This window comes from Peromyscus californicus, unplaced genomic scaffold, assembly GCF_007827085.1.
Source record: "Peromyscus californicus insignis strain IS unplaced genomic scaffold, ASM782708v3 Scaffold_11__1_contigs__length_118956290, whole genome shotgun sequence".
Classification (NCBI taxonomy): domain Eukaryota; kingdom Metazoa; phylum Chordata; class Mammalia; order Rodentia; family Cricetidae; genus Peromyscus; species Peromyscus californicus.
In genome coordinates, this window is record NW_026294402.1 from 39,412,320 (window position 1) to 39,425,819 (window position 13,500).

General features: G+C 48.7%; 1 protein-coding gene across 5 annotated transcripts in view; it reads left to right on the plus strand.

Annotated features, from left to right (window-relative positions):
* Positions 1 to 13,500, plus strand: part of Smim35 (small integral membrane protein 35) — a 118,398-nt gene that overhangs the window by 16,829 nt on the left and 88,069 nt on the right. Inside the window, exon 1 of one of the 5 annotated variants that reach the window (XM_052758801.1) lies at positions 9,608 to 9,970. The exons of the other annotated variants lie outside the window; for them this stretch is intronic. Coding sequence (XP_052614761.1) covers positions 9,964 to 9,970 — 7 coding nt within the window. The 5' untranslated portion in view covers positions 9,608 to 9,963. Of the gene's footprint in view, positions 1 to 9,607; positions 9,971 to 13,500 lie in introns of those variants that run through there. 5 annotated transcript variants of the gene reach the window in all.

A 13,500-nucleotide genomic window follows, 5' to 3' on the forward strand; every position in this document is an offset into this window, starting at 1 on the left:
CTTCTCTGATAATTTTTTTTTTTTTAAAAGCAGGAGATCAAGATCATGTAGCTCAGGCTAGCCTCATGCTCTAGATGTAGACCAGGATGACCTTGAACTTCTGATCCTGCTGGTGCTGGAATTAGAGGCACACACCACCATTGGTTTCTGCAGAGTTGGGGATGGAACCCAGGGCTCTACGCTAGGCAAACGCTCTACCGACTGAGCCACACCCCCAGTCCTCTGCCTTAATTTTTTGCCTCTCCGCACAGTGAGCATGTAGCAGAGGCCTGATAATTACTTGTGAGTAGATGTATCGTGATGTTCCTATCTTCATGTTAGTCCAATACACAGTGAGTCCCCAGCATGGTCCTTGTCTTTAAGGAGATTAGAGTCTGGGGAAGAGGTAAATAGGACACAAATGGCAGACCACCAGGTGAAGGGAAGTATGTGCTGGATGAGAGACACCACCTGGGGATGCTGGGGAGGCTTCCTGAGCAATACAGGAAGAGACAGGGAACAGAGGCTCTGGGCTAGTTGAGACACAGGCATGGAGGGTGTGTGTGTGCTGTGAGTGTCTAATGTCCTGGAGAATGAGGTGCGTCAAAGCCTGTTGGAAGGCAGGACAACAAAGTCATTTTGTGGGACTTGAAAACCACGCTAAGGTTTGGCATTTATCCTGAAAGCAGCGAGGAGCTGTTGAAAGTTTTGAACAAGAAGAGTACGTGACCGGGCTGTTATCTAGTGAGAGCATTCACTCATTATCTGGCAGAAGAGGGCTGGAGTGAGCTTGGGACCAGGGAGTTTTACATGGGAGACTATCCTTGTCTAAAATTTGTAAAACGAACCAACAATTACACATCCATTTCAGATGGTGTCATAGTTTGAATCTGAAACATCACAACAGGCTCATAGGTTTGGATGTTAGGTCCCCAAATCGTGGTACTATTTTGGAAACTTCTAGAAACTTAGGGAGGTAAGTCTTAGCTGGAGGAAGTAGATCCCCAAGGCTGTATCTTTGGGAGTCTATTTTTTTTTTGCCTGCTTTTTATTTCCTTTAGGTAGCCCATTTTCTGTAACATCCTGTGAATTGCTCTGCCACACCCTTTCCCACCATGATGCACTGAAACATTCTGGAACTGTTTCAAAATGAACCCTGTCTCCATGAAGTTGTTTGTATCAGGTATATTGGTCACAGGGGCACAAAAGAATAAATACACATGACTACTGAGGAGATGAAGCATGACAAGGTTGTGAAAAGTCCTGTCGGCTCTGGGTCTTTTCAGGTGCCTTTCAGGCAATGAACTTAGGAGGCATTTTGGGGGGCCTTGATCCCAAGGGGAGCTGGGCACGAAACACAGCAGCTCCAGAAACCTAGAAAGCAGTAGGCGGACTCTCTTGCTCTCACCTCCACATGGCTTATTCCCTCACCTCTTTCTAACCTCTCTTCCACAGCTCCTTCGTGTGAGCCTGTTCTAGAACTTCCCACGTAGCCATCCCACGTTTCCCATCCCCCTTCCTTGCTCGGTTTTCCCCCAAAGCACTTACCTCTGACCTACTTTCCGACATCTTCTGTTTTCTCTCTCCTCCCACCCCTCCCCAAAGTGGAGATGAAGCTGCCATGAAGACTATCTTTTGTGCAGAGCCTGTCCCACAGCAGATGCCCGATGAGTGTCCGTGATGGGAAGGGATCCGTTCTTGGCTCTGTTCTCTTAAGTGCACCCTGTCGGTCCTACCCCCAGCTCTCACTTTATTCTGTCTCAAGCAGTGCTAGGCATATGTCTTCTGCTCATTGGAAGCTGAGGCTGGTGTCTGTCAGAGGCCTGTGCCCCATAAACGACAGTATTAGTGACTGTCAATTAGAAAGCTCAAACTTTGTGCTTCCCTAATGGGGAGTTTTAACTGCACAGTGGCCCCGCAGTGGGGATGTGAATATGATGTGGTATTGCCTGTAAGTTGTTAGGACCTGGCACAAAGCAGGTTATCAATAATGCTAGGTAGTTCTGTTTTTCAAGTTCCCACACTAGCTCTTCAGAATTGTTCTGTTCCTGTGGCCACCAACACATCAGTATTTTGTTCAATTATTCATGCCTGATTTGTTTCTTGGACACCTGCTTCTGGAAACATGAGGTTGATTTGTTTTCTTGGATAGTGAACAATCTCTTGGAAGGAGTCACTTGCCCCGTGTCCTGGCCCAAAGTGTGTCCTGGCTGTTCTCAGGGAAGACCTGCCTCCCTCTTTAGGAAGGGATGTGGTTTCACACCTAGCTCAAGTTCACAGACAGCCTCTCCACTGTGGTTGTTCCTTCTGTCTGTTTGTCCTGCCCATTGCTTCTAGAAAAGCTTCCAGGAAGGTGGCTTTTACCCTGTCCCTTCCCTCTTAAGTGACAATTAGGGGCTCCTCTCACACTGGCTTTTGGACCTCACGACTCTCAACCTTCTAAGCAGTGTGATTAGCCTCGTTCTCTGAGCCAAATGGACTTCACTGCTAGTTCTCAGCCCCTACCCCAGCCCCCAGTCACACGGGCAGGTTGGCTTTCTGGTGTTGACTGACCTGAGTGTTAGTCATCATGACCTCTGACACTCAGGAGCTCAGATTCCTTCTCTCCTCCCTCCCTCCATCCCTCCTTCATCCCCGCTGTTGCTAGTTGGCTTGTCTAGCTGGCCTGGTTGATACAGCCTGGTTTGTTTATACAGCCTGGTTAATACAGCCTGGTTAATACAGCCTGGTTTATATGGCCTGGTTGATACGGCCTGGTTGATACAGCCTGGTTGATACAGCCTAGTCTGTTTATACAGCCTGGTTGATACAACACAGGTCTTTTCTTTCAGCTTCCTTCCCACCAGGTGTTTGGAGCTGGCTCAGCTGCCTTCTGGTTTGGCAGTTCTTGGGTTTGTTCACTGGCTGAGGCACACACAAGGGAGAGCCACGGGAAGCCTGGTACTCTTTGGGGACCTTGTGATCTACTGTTACATTAAACTCTAAAGTACAAAGGAGGCACAGTTTCCACTAGCTGAGTTATTGTTTCTGGTCATTATTAACTTGTGACTCAAATAAGATGTTCACCTGAGGGGGATTGACCCATCGTCTTCCGGATTTGTTCTCATTAATTTGTTCCCTGTTCATTTGTCTTGCTGATGTATAGGCTATCGGGAGTAAGCGTCAGTGATTTAAGAAAATGTAATAGGAGGGGGTAAAACCCTTAAGATTGGGAATTTTCTGTTATTCACTCATTCGTCTCCTTTAATCAGGCATTCACAGCTGTTTCCTTTCCTACAGGGAAACACCAGTGCCCCGCATTCTTGCTAGCATGAACTCCCTGAGGCAGGAGCCTTGGCTGTACCACTGCGGTAGCCCAGTTCCGTGCAGCTCAGGGCCTGGCACAAAGAATAGATTGGGGGTTGTCGCTGTTCTTGGCCTTTTGGGCCTGCTGCTGGTCATATTTCCTCAGAGACCAGGCCTTTTTTTTTTAGAAACAAGTCCTGGAACTTAGGAGAACTTAGTACTTTTTGTTCGACGATGGCTGGACAGTGGATTGACGTCGTGCATAGCATTTGGCACTACCGTGGCTCAGTGGCTGAGATTCAAAGGCCCAGGGACCTGAGCTTACCATGGCTGTTCAGGGGTTGGTCACTGTTCGGATCCTGTAATTGAAGGAAAAATGGCGAGTTGAGTGAGGGGACCTCTGAGACCCAGACCAGCAGTGCCTGCTTCCCAACTGTAAGCATTCTTTTCTTGTGTATGTGATTACATCCCACAGTAGATCTACTGAGCCATCAAATCATGAATCAGCCTGTGTTTCGTATCCATAGACGTGGTCGAAGCATTGCTAGTTTATACCCCACCAGCCAGTACTTCACGTAATGGGTGGATGAGCAGGTTGAGGTATCTGTCGCAGGGCAGCATTACTGGGAAATGGTGAAAGTCAGGAAGTGGGGCCTCATTGGAGGAATTAGATCACGGAGGCAAGTCCCTAGAAAGGGCGTCTTGCCCTGAACTTTCCCTGTGTTCTTTTCCTTGTCCAAGTATCCTAAGAAGTGAGCTGGTCTCCACTACCCACCCCTTCTTTGCCTAAGCACATGCGGCCACGTAACTTCCAGCTAAGCTCTCTGAATCTGTGAGCCGAGTCACTCTTCTCTCCTTTAAGTTACTTCTGTCAGACACTTTCTCACAAGAGCACGATAGTAACCAATACAAAGCTAGCGCTAAATGCAACACTGTGAATGAACTTCATGACATAATGAAGAAAGAAAGAACTAAACACAGGAAAGTATGTATTGTTCAATGACATCATCACGAAATCAGGAGGTAAAGTTTAGGGGTGCTAGCAGTCAGAGCAGTGGTTACTACTGGGGAAGTGGGATGGTTATAGGAAGAAGAACAATGGAATGTTGTGGAATATTGAGAAACTTCTAGAACTTGCTGTGGGTGTTAGTTATATGGTGTTCATGTGTGTTAGACACTCACTGGGAGGTGTGTTTACGGAGTCGTTTGCTGCGTGTGGATTACACCTAATAAAACAGGCAAGCTCAAACAGAAATCTGCCAGGATACCAGGGCATTTCTGAGAGTGGAATCACAGTTCTGCTGTGACACACGTGCACAAACATGTGCACAGGCATTTCCTGCATTTGGTCACTCACTTCCCATGTGCACTCAATGTACACACAGCTGTAGAGACTCAAACAATGGGAGCTGTCTATACAGAGGCTCCTACGCAAAGTATGTTTTACTCCTTTTCCTACAGGCAAGGGTCAAAGGGAGGGTGATGCTCAGGTTCCCATTTGTAGGGTGCAAAGGGCCAAGGAAAAACACCCTGAACCTGACTTGACCCCAGGACCAGGGCTTGAAATCACACCAATCCCTGAGCTTGCCACAGAGTCAGGCTGCAGAATCCCACCAATCCCTGAGCACAGAATCCTACCAATCCCTGAAGTCCCTGAGCTCGAAATGTCACCAGTCCCTGAGCACAGAATCTCACCAATCCCTGAGCACAAAATGCCACCAATCCCTGAGCCTGCTCCAGAATCAGACCACCAAAACCCACCAATCCCCAGCTACTCTGGAAAGCTCCGCCCCCTCAAGAAATCCTATATAAGAGCTGCACTCTCTTCAGTTTGCTGCTGTTTCTCATCCAAGGCAGCCACCCTCCTGGATCCTTCCTTCCCAACAAATCTCTTGAGTGAGGTTTGTTGTGCAGTGTGACATTTTCAGAGGAGTGAAGACCAGCTGTAACTTTCTCTGGAGCCAGAGCAGAGACTGTAACACTTTCACTGGGGAAACTTTCCCCTAGCGGAGCAGAGTTGTTACACTCAGGGGGACCTGAGCAGAGCTGTAACAGCTTTGCTGGGGAAACCATCCCCTGCCTGGGCAGAGTTATTATTACACTGGGGAAACCTTTCCTTAGAGCAGAACTGTAAGCTGCTATGCTTACAGTGACTTTGCAGTATTCCTTGGCTCCTGACTGCCAGGATACCTTTCCATCAGAGCGGTAATGCTTACACCATTCTCTGAACCCTTCCTATCTCTCAAGCATCTCAGAACCTTCTTGATCTTCTTCTCTTGAAGGTCTGGTAGAGGATGGGGAGTCTTTGAGCTCTGTCTGAGCTTTAAGCCTCTACCCAGGGTCTGACTTGCTAATACTGTATGGGTGTCGTGGATACCCAGTGTTGATGGGAGGAAGCTGCAGGATCTTGTACATTTCTTACTGGGGATTTTTCTGGTCCCACTTGGGAGTGAAAAGGCTTCTTCTAAGCCTGGGTGTGTGGGAATCCTAGACTGGTTACAGGGACATACCCGCTCTCATGTTAAACATGGGGGGCCCAGCGATAGGAGGGGAGCTCCTTCCTGCTTTCCCTCCTTCTACATTCGAGTCTGCAATTTGCTGGAGGGCTTTTACCCTTTGATATCACTATGGATGGCTGGTGCAACAGTCCACAGGCTCTGATTCCTACTGATTTTGTGCCTTTGGGCAAGAAATAAAAGGAGCTTTCTGGTGCCCGGCTCACACATGGCCACCTTTTCCTACCTGCTCACCCCCCATGCTTCCATAGCCCTTCTCTGTGTGGACAGCCACCATGTCTCTGTCTCTGTCTCTTTCTGATTTCTTTTTAATTTTATTTAGAGTTGACAAATAAAAATTGTGTTGGTCTCTTTTCTATGTTAAGTATCTGGCTTGTGCCTACAAACGACTGAACTGATCTCTGGGCTCTGGTCGGTCCCAGTCTCTCCTTGGTCATCACCAGGCTGGTTGTCGGAGGGGACAACTTTAAGGATGAAGATGCAAACAGACCAGGGTACTTGGCTGTAGCAGGAATCTTAACAGGTTTTATTAATAAAATCAAACCTGAGGCCAGTTATTGTGGTGAAATGCTGGAAGATCAGAGAAACAGAACAAGCCACAGCTACCTCACCTCGCCAGTTCCTCAGCTGATCCTGCTTACTTAGACTGGAAGCTTCTGTGTCTTCATCCCAATGGCTCTCAGCTGATCTGCTGCTTGAAAGCCTGAATGCTTAACCAGCCAAAAGCTTCTAGTTTCTGGTCCTCACGCCTTATATTATCTTTCTGCTTTCTGCCATCACTCCCTAGGATTAAAGGCATGAGTCACCATGCTTGGATGTATCCTTGAACACACAGAGATCCAGATGGATTTCTGCCTCTGGAATGCTAGGATTAAAGGCGTGTGCTACCACTGCCTAACCTCTATGTTTAATATTGTGGCTGTTCTCTTCTCTGACCCCAGATAAGTTTATTAGCGTGCACAATATTTTGGGGAACACAATACCACCACACCTGGCCCTGTGAATACTCAGTCAGGAGATAACAATGCCAACAGCAGTGTTCACACAAACTGGCAAAGTCTTTTCATTTAACTTAGGTCCAGATTAAAAAGTACTGAAACCAAGTGTGTGGTCCCCAGGGTGGTTAGCCTTAAATGACTGCCCAAGTAAGTAGATGCATGGGAATGTCCACAATGTGCCAGGCCTGGATCCAAAAAGAAACTGGAGTTAAAGATCAAGAAGAATTCATCCCAGCAGACTGGGAGAGGCACCCAAACAAGCCAACTGAGTACTACATCCCTTGAAGGGCCTGGGTGGGGGGATGGACTATCCCAGGTAATAAGCCAGAAAAAAAACCCCACAGGGTTAGGGGAAGCCTTCAGAGGAGAGCAGATTGAGAAGAGAGATGTCTGGATGGAGACAGAGTAAGGGTCAAGGGAAAAGCTCAGAACAGTTAGGGAGGCATCTTTGGAGAGCTCACATCTGAACTGTGACTTCAATGATGGAAAGGGGAGGCAAGGGTATGAGGGAAAGAGAAGATTCTGTGTGTCTTTGGAAGATTGACACTGGCTTTGCCAGTGGGCTGGGTACCTTTGGGCTTTGGTTAAACAGGGTAGGGTGTCTGCTGGAATGTGGAAGGCTAGAGGAGGGAGCTGGATACAAAGAGCATCTATTCAGCGGGCCCTTCCCATCAGTTCTTTTTCACGGACTCTACCTGTGTACACACGCCGGCATTAGTTAAGGCAGGAGGATGAGTTTCTTTTGTTTTTTACTAATTCAGCAGGCATTGACTGTACCCATGATGGGCAAGGGATTATGCTGGAAGCCCAGACACAGAGTGAAGAAAGGAAATGTGCAATCTACACCTCTCTGGCCTTTGACTGCTCATCATGAGCAGAAGTGGCCTGATATCTCATGGTGGGCAATGCTTCCAAGTGCTGGCTACTTAGTGGATATACACAACATTCAGTACTCATTTGTAAACAAATCCAGGAACAAGCAAGTGAAATCAAAGCTGCAAGTTGTGGTTTTAAGGGACTGTGACCGTCCTGTTGATCACTGCATCCAAACTCTCTCCTACAGTGCATGGGATAGGGTGAGCATTGAATAGTGTTGGATGAGTAAATTAACGATCCTATCTTAGCCTTAAGACTTGTCTTGGGCCAGCCTTTAAGAAATCTGCCCATAAATACAGTCACATAATAAAATATCACACCAAAGTCAAAATAAACAAACTATAAGTTATATCAAATAAAAGTGGAACATAAGCAACTGAATAACAAGGATCAAGTCCTAACAGGTTCCATGTAGTTCAGAACCCTTTTCATGAAGAAGCAAAGGAATGATGGACATGGGACTCCCCTGATGGACATGGTGGGTGGTGCTCACCTCAGCAGAGTGCATTTGACATGGTTCCTTAGATACTAAATATGTGCAGTGCAGCCAATTTTTGTTGAATTAATAAGCAAAGGAGACTTGCCCACCTACCTCAGCAGGGGCATGGGTGTGCATGTGAGAGACAAGGGAGGAATCTCATGATTCTTTAGAGGTCACTAACAAGGGAATAGCATTAATCCAGAACCCACCTGTGAAGGTTGAATATTGTTTTATTGCTTGCAACATCTTCCTTTCAAAGGTGCTATTATATTTAATCTTTGAGAAACCCAGAGACATTCCCCACTTTACAGAATTGAAAGCCAAAGTTCACATCCACAAAGTGGCTTCTGTGGTTTCTAAGCAAGTGAAGGGCAGACCCAGCTCTCCAGGCTGGGTTTCTAGACTCGGGGGACTACTGTGTTTTCATTTCCGGGCAGTTTCAAGGGCCTGTGTGGTTAAGCGTCTTTGGGGGTGGTGCACCCTATTGAGTCTCTCCCCTTCTGCAATGTGGTCTTGTTACCTGTGCTTAGCCAGCAGTCAACATGCAGAGATCACCCTCAGGAGCTCCACAGCCCTTCCGTGGTTGGGAGGCAAAGAGACCTGGAATTGCTTCTTGACTTTGCTAAAGCATCTATGAGTGGTAATGGGAGCTGCCTCTCAAAAAGCAAGTAGACACCAGGGCCTTGGTGTCCAGGAGGGCCTCTGCTAATGTCACCATCAATTCTTCCATCTTCTACCACATTTGCCTGTTCTCAACTCTGTTTCCTCCCTCCCTCCCTCCATGTTTTAAATCCTGGAGAAGTTCCTAGGCTTAGCTGAGCTCCAAATGTCAAATGGTTCATTTTGTCTCTAGCCAGAGACAATGACCCCAGATATCAGGCAGCATTTTTTTTTTTAATTTTTGAGACACAGTTTCTCTATGTAGCCCTAGCTGTCCTAGAACTTGCCTTGTAGACCAGGCTGGCCTCAAACTCACAGAGATCTGCCTGCCTCTGCCTCCTGAATGCTGGGATTAGAGGCATGCATCACCACCACTCAGTTTTGTTTGTTTGTTGTTGTTTGTTGAGTTTTTGTTTTTAAATTCTACAGAGAAGCCACAAAGAGATAGCCAAGGGAGTGTGACTTCTGACTTTCTGTACATCTAGGATGCTCCATCAGGCCACTGAGCACTGTGACGGTGAGGCACTTGATTATTTCACAATGGAAAGGCCAGTGTTCCACAACAAATAACAAAGAGGTCCGAGGAACAGAGCCGACCAGCTCCTTTGCCCTGCTAACCTCTCTGCCCCTCCAGCTCAGACATTGCCTTGCTCTGAGAAGAGGTTAGCAGAGCTGGAGATGAGGAAGACGAACCACAGAACCCAAAGGCTGTTTGTCTGGCTTTGCTCCTCTCTGTGGCGGCTTCGGGATCCCATGAGGAGGGCTCTGGTTTTCCTTGGTCTCAGAGGGAAACCTTGGAGCTAAAGATGCTGCTGTTGCCAGGTGATGGGTAAACAGACCCTCTGAGGCGCTCAGCTTCTGTAGTTAGGTTGCTGAGGCCAGTGACAGGTTGACAGGGGCACCCCAGGGAAAGGGTGGGGACTGCTTTGTGAGTGAGCCAAGAGACCCGAGGCTGCTCGCAGTTAGCAAGAAGAGCAAGTCTTGGCCACAGCTAGCTCAGGTGTTCAAGGGGCTCTCTAGGTGGCCTTAAGCCACTTTGATCCCTGAACCTGCATCTAACCCTCTGTCCCACTGCCAGCAGGCAGCTGTTTCCCAGCTGCTGCTAGGCAGGCAGTTTGATGCCTTTATCAGGCTGGAAACAAGACCCTGTCTCTTGGGTGCCTCCACAATGTCAGGTAAGGTGACAGGAAGGGGTTATGGAGGGGTGGGTGCTTCATCATGGGGCCAGGGAAGGGCTGCTGTGATGCAGCCCTTTAAGGTGCACACAGGGTTTCAGTGGCAACAGCCGTGCTGGCTTCTGAGTAGTCCCTGTCTTGCAACCCTGTTTTCAGGATGTCTATCCAGCAAAACAGGCTAGGCACCAGCTCTCACCTATAGGAGCAGCAGTATGTATCGTGGGTGCCGGTGTAGGCGTCCTCACAGCCCGCCTTTAATCTAACCTCAGCCCTGCTGCTACATTAGAAACCACTGTGCCTTGTAATAAATCACATAGGTGTTGACCTGCTGGCAATTTGAGTCCAGAACCTCACCCCCGTTCCAAGGTATAATAGCTACAGGGCAAGGCCTGGGGCGGGCGGGAGGTGTCAGGTGACCCACCTTTATCCTCCTGCCAGCCCGCTGTACAGCTCTGTCATTTAAGAATCAACCTTTGTGTTACAGCAAGGCTCTTAACTGCAGGTAGGGCTGGGGTTGGGGGAGGGTAAAGAGGCAAGATCCCTGTGTCGTGGATGAAGGTGTGGTGCAGGGCTTGCAAGCTCTCTGCCCTGAACCTTTGGGTCAGGACAATAAGAAGGCCAGGAGTGAGGCACTAGTACAGGCCTCTGAGGTGGAGTTGACTGTGGACAGCCCGGCTTCCTGGGGAGGCCCTATGCTCCAGGCAGCACTACTGTGAGCTCTCTCTTGCATGTTTGGGGAAGACCCAGGGGAAGCAGTCCATTCTCTCCGACATTTCTGAATTCTTGACTCTTCTATTTTGCCCAGGTCCACACAGAGTTCTTGTGCCCACTTTCTCCTTCTGGCAGGGTCAGATAAACAGACGGTGGCTAGGGTGCTTGCTTCCTGGGGAGGACTGATGGATACTAGAGCTTACATGAGTTCTCCAAACACTGTATTTACCAGAACCAGGTAGCTGCCACCTGCAATGCAGTCTGATGGTTATAAAAGAATTCCACAGAGTTGATGCTGTCTCTAAAAACCATACTGCCTTGGCTTGTCCTGGATTGTCCCTTAAACATGAAAGGGTGGGAGGTGGTGGTAAGGAGAGAGGGGATTTGCTATAGAGGGCCTGGCTCCTCTGCTGAGCTCCCAAACGTCCTTGGACAATTCTCAGCGTCTCCTGGACCCAGCTTCCCCCTTTGCAATGTGGGTATAAATTTAACTTCCTGACATGACTGACAGTGAGGAAGACTCCGCAGAAACACCCCACCTGCTGGGTGCTGGGTGTCTTCCCATGCCCACTGGGACTTCGTGTGGTCCTCTCCGGATCCCATTGTTGTTTTTGGTCCCCTTGGTTGATCTTTGTGGTCTGAAGGGTCTCAGAGGCTCTGGTGGAGGTGGGGTCCTCGGTGACTATCCTTCCTAAGCAGATGTGCTGGCCTGGTTTTAGTGCTATCACACGGTTTTCGGGTTCAGCAAGGGTTCTCTCCAAGGGCAGAAGGGAGCAGTCTGCTGTGTTCTGGATGCCTCAGGGACAACCACCTCTGTACACAAGTTTAGCTGCTGCTGCTGCTGCTGATCTGCCCGCAAAAGACTTGGTGACTCTTTGATGGCTTTCCTGGGAACTCTGAACTCAAGAGCCTATAAATAGCATTCTGGTGGTGCTTCCGGGACCTCTCTGCATTATTACTTCGATGTTGCATAACCTGGCATTCTTCTCTCACTCTCCTGCCCACTCACATAACTCTGCAAGTGCTTTGGAAGTTTCTCCTTGCCGTGATGCCGCTGCTAGAAGAGGGATTCTGGCAGTGGATGGAGCACAGGCTGTGACATCCTGCCACCTGGGTCTGAATCCCACCTCTGTACACAAGCCGTTTGACCTCCAAGAGCCTCCACTGTGTGTGTGTGTGTGTGTGTGTGTGTGTGTGTGTGTGTGTGTGTGTGTGTGTGTGAGAGAGAGAGAGAGAGAGAGAGAGAGAGAGAGAGAGAAACCAGTTTTCAATAAGTCTTCCTCCTAATGAGTCCCAAGAGTGCAGTAACTGTTAATTGTAATAATGCTATTTTATTCACTCACAAAGTCACTGTTCAGGGGCTGGAGACCCAGCTGTGGACAAGGGGCAGAGTTCTTGTGCCCGTGAGCAGATAGCCTGTTTTTAATAATTGCTAACAATATTTGAATAGAATCTGGCAAGTACCCGGCATAGTAGATACTTGGAAATTATTCATTATTAACTGGTAAGAGCTTTGTAGAGCATCTGGCATGGATGTGACAGGACCCGACAGCTAATTTGATGGCTTCCTAGGCCCAAGAGTCTGACATCAGAAGGACAGACTATGGCCCAAGGACATCTGCAGAGAGTAGCCAGGGCAGCTAGGGGACCTGAGCTAAATGACATCAGTTGCTCTCTGAAGAGGAGGTAGCAGATGAAGGCCAGAGAAGCAAAGACAGACAGAAGGACAGAGCAATCATGGCCATTCAAACTATCTTAAGGAAGAGGCCCAAGAGGACCCTGAGGACAAATGGGGTTGCTTCAGGAGCTGTCTTGGCAGAGGGGGGAGATTGTGACAGCTAGAAGCGCTTCCTAGAAATGGGGAGGGGGTGCCTGTGAGCAGGAGCTGGGCCATGCAGGAGTTTCTCAAGCAGACAGAGGTAGGCCTGGATGCTGGTTTCTACCATCTTTGGTTACTAGGCAGAGCCCCATCAGTGCTGGGGAGGTGGGACAGGAGTGGGTGAGGCCACAGTCCTTCCAAACGCTGCCACTCTGGTTTTTCTATTTTGCTTATGGAAATCTGCATTGGGTTTCAGTGGGGCCCTGAAACCAGAACACACCGGGCCTCATAGGTCCTTCCTTAGGAGTCTGTGATCTGGAACTGCTGGCTGCTGGCTTGCAGCTTCCATTGTCTAAGACCAGTCTGCAGCCTGATTCACTGATAGTCCTCTTTCTTGAAACTTGCTCGGTAGCCTAGGCTGGTCTCAAATTCATGGCAATCCATCTGCCTTAGCTTCCAGAATACTGGGATTACAGGTGTGTACCGCCATGTCAGGCTTGGCTTTAAATCACTTTTCTCTCCTTAATGGTCTCGCGGCAATATGGGTCATTTTTCCTGAGCAGACTGGCTGTGAAACTTTGTGCCAGCCTTCTCCAAGGTTCGAGCTGATCATGCCCAGGGGCTTCCTTCTGTGTGTGTTGCTCCCCCGATCCCCTACTGCTGTTATCTTTGGCATCTTAGCGGGGGCTGGAGTCTGCAGAACCCCATGCCCTTCCTCTGTCCTCTGGTATTAGCGTCTCCACTTCATGCACACTTTGCTATAGAGCCCAGCAGCATGGAGGTAGGGAAATGGGAGGGCCAAGTCCCACAGTAGATCAGGGTACACCATGTGCTGGTCCTAGGGGTCTGTAGCTTGAGGCAGACTGGAGACCTCCAGGGTTTGAAGTCTCAGCTCTGCCTCTTAGAGGCTGAGTGACCCTTTTCAATTTACTTGGCTTCTCTGTGCCTTCATCTCCTAATTTCCAAGTCTCAGAGAGTTGGTGTCATACTCAGAGGGAGA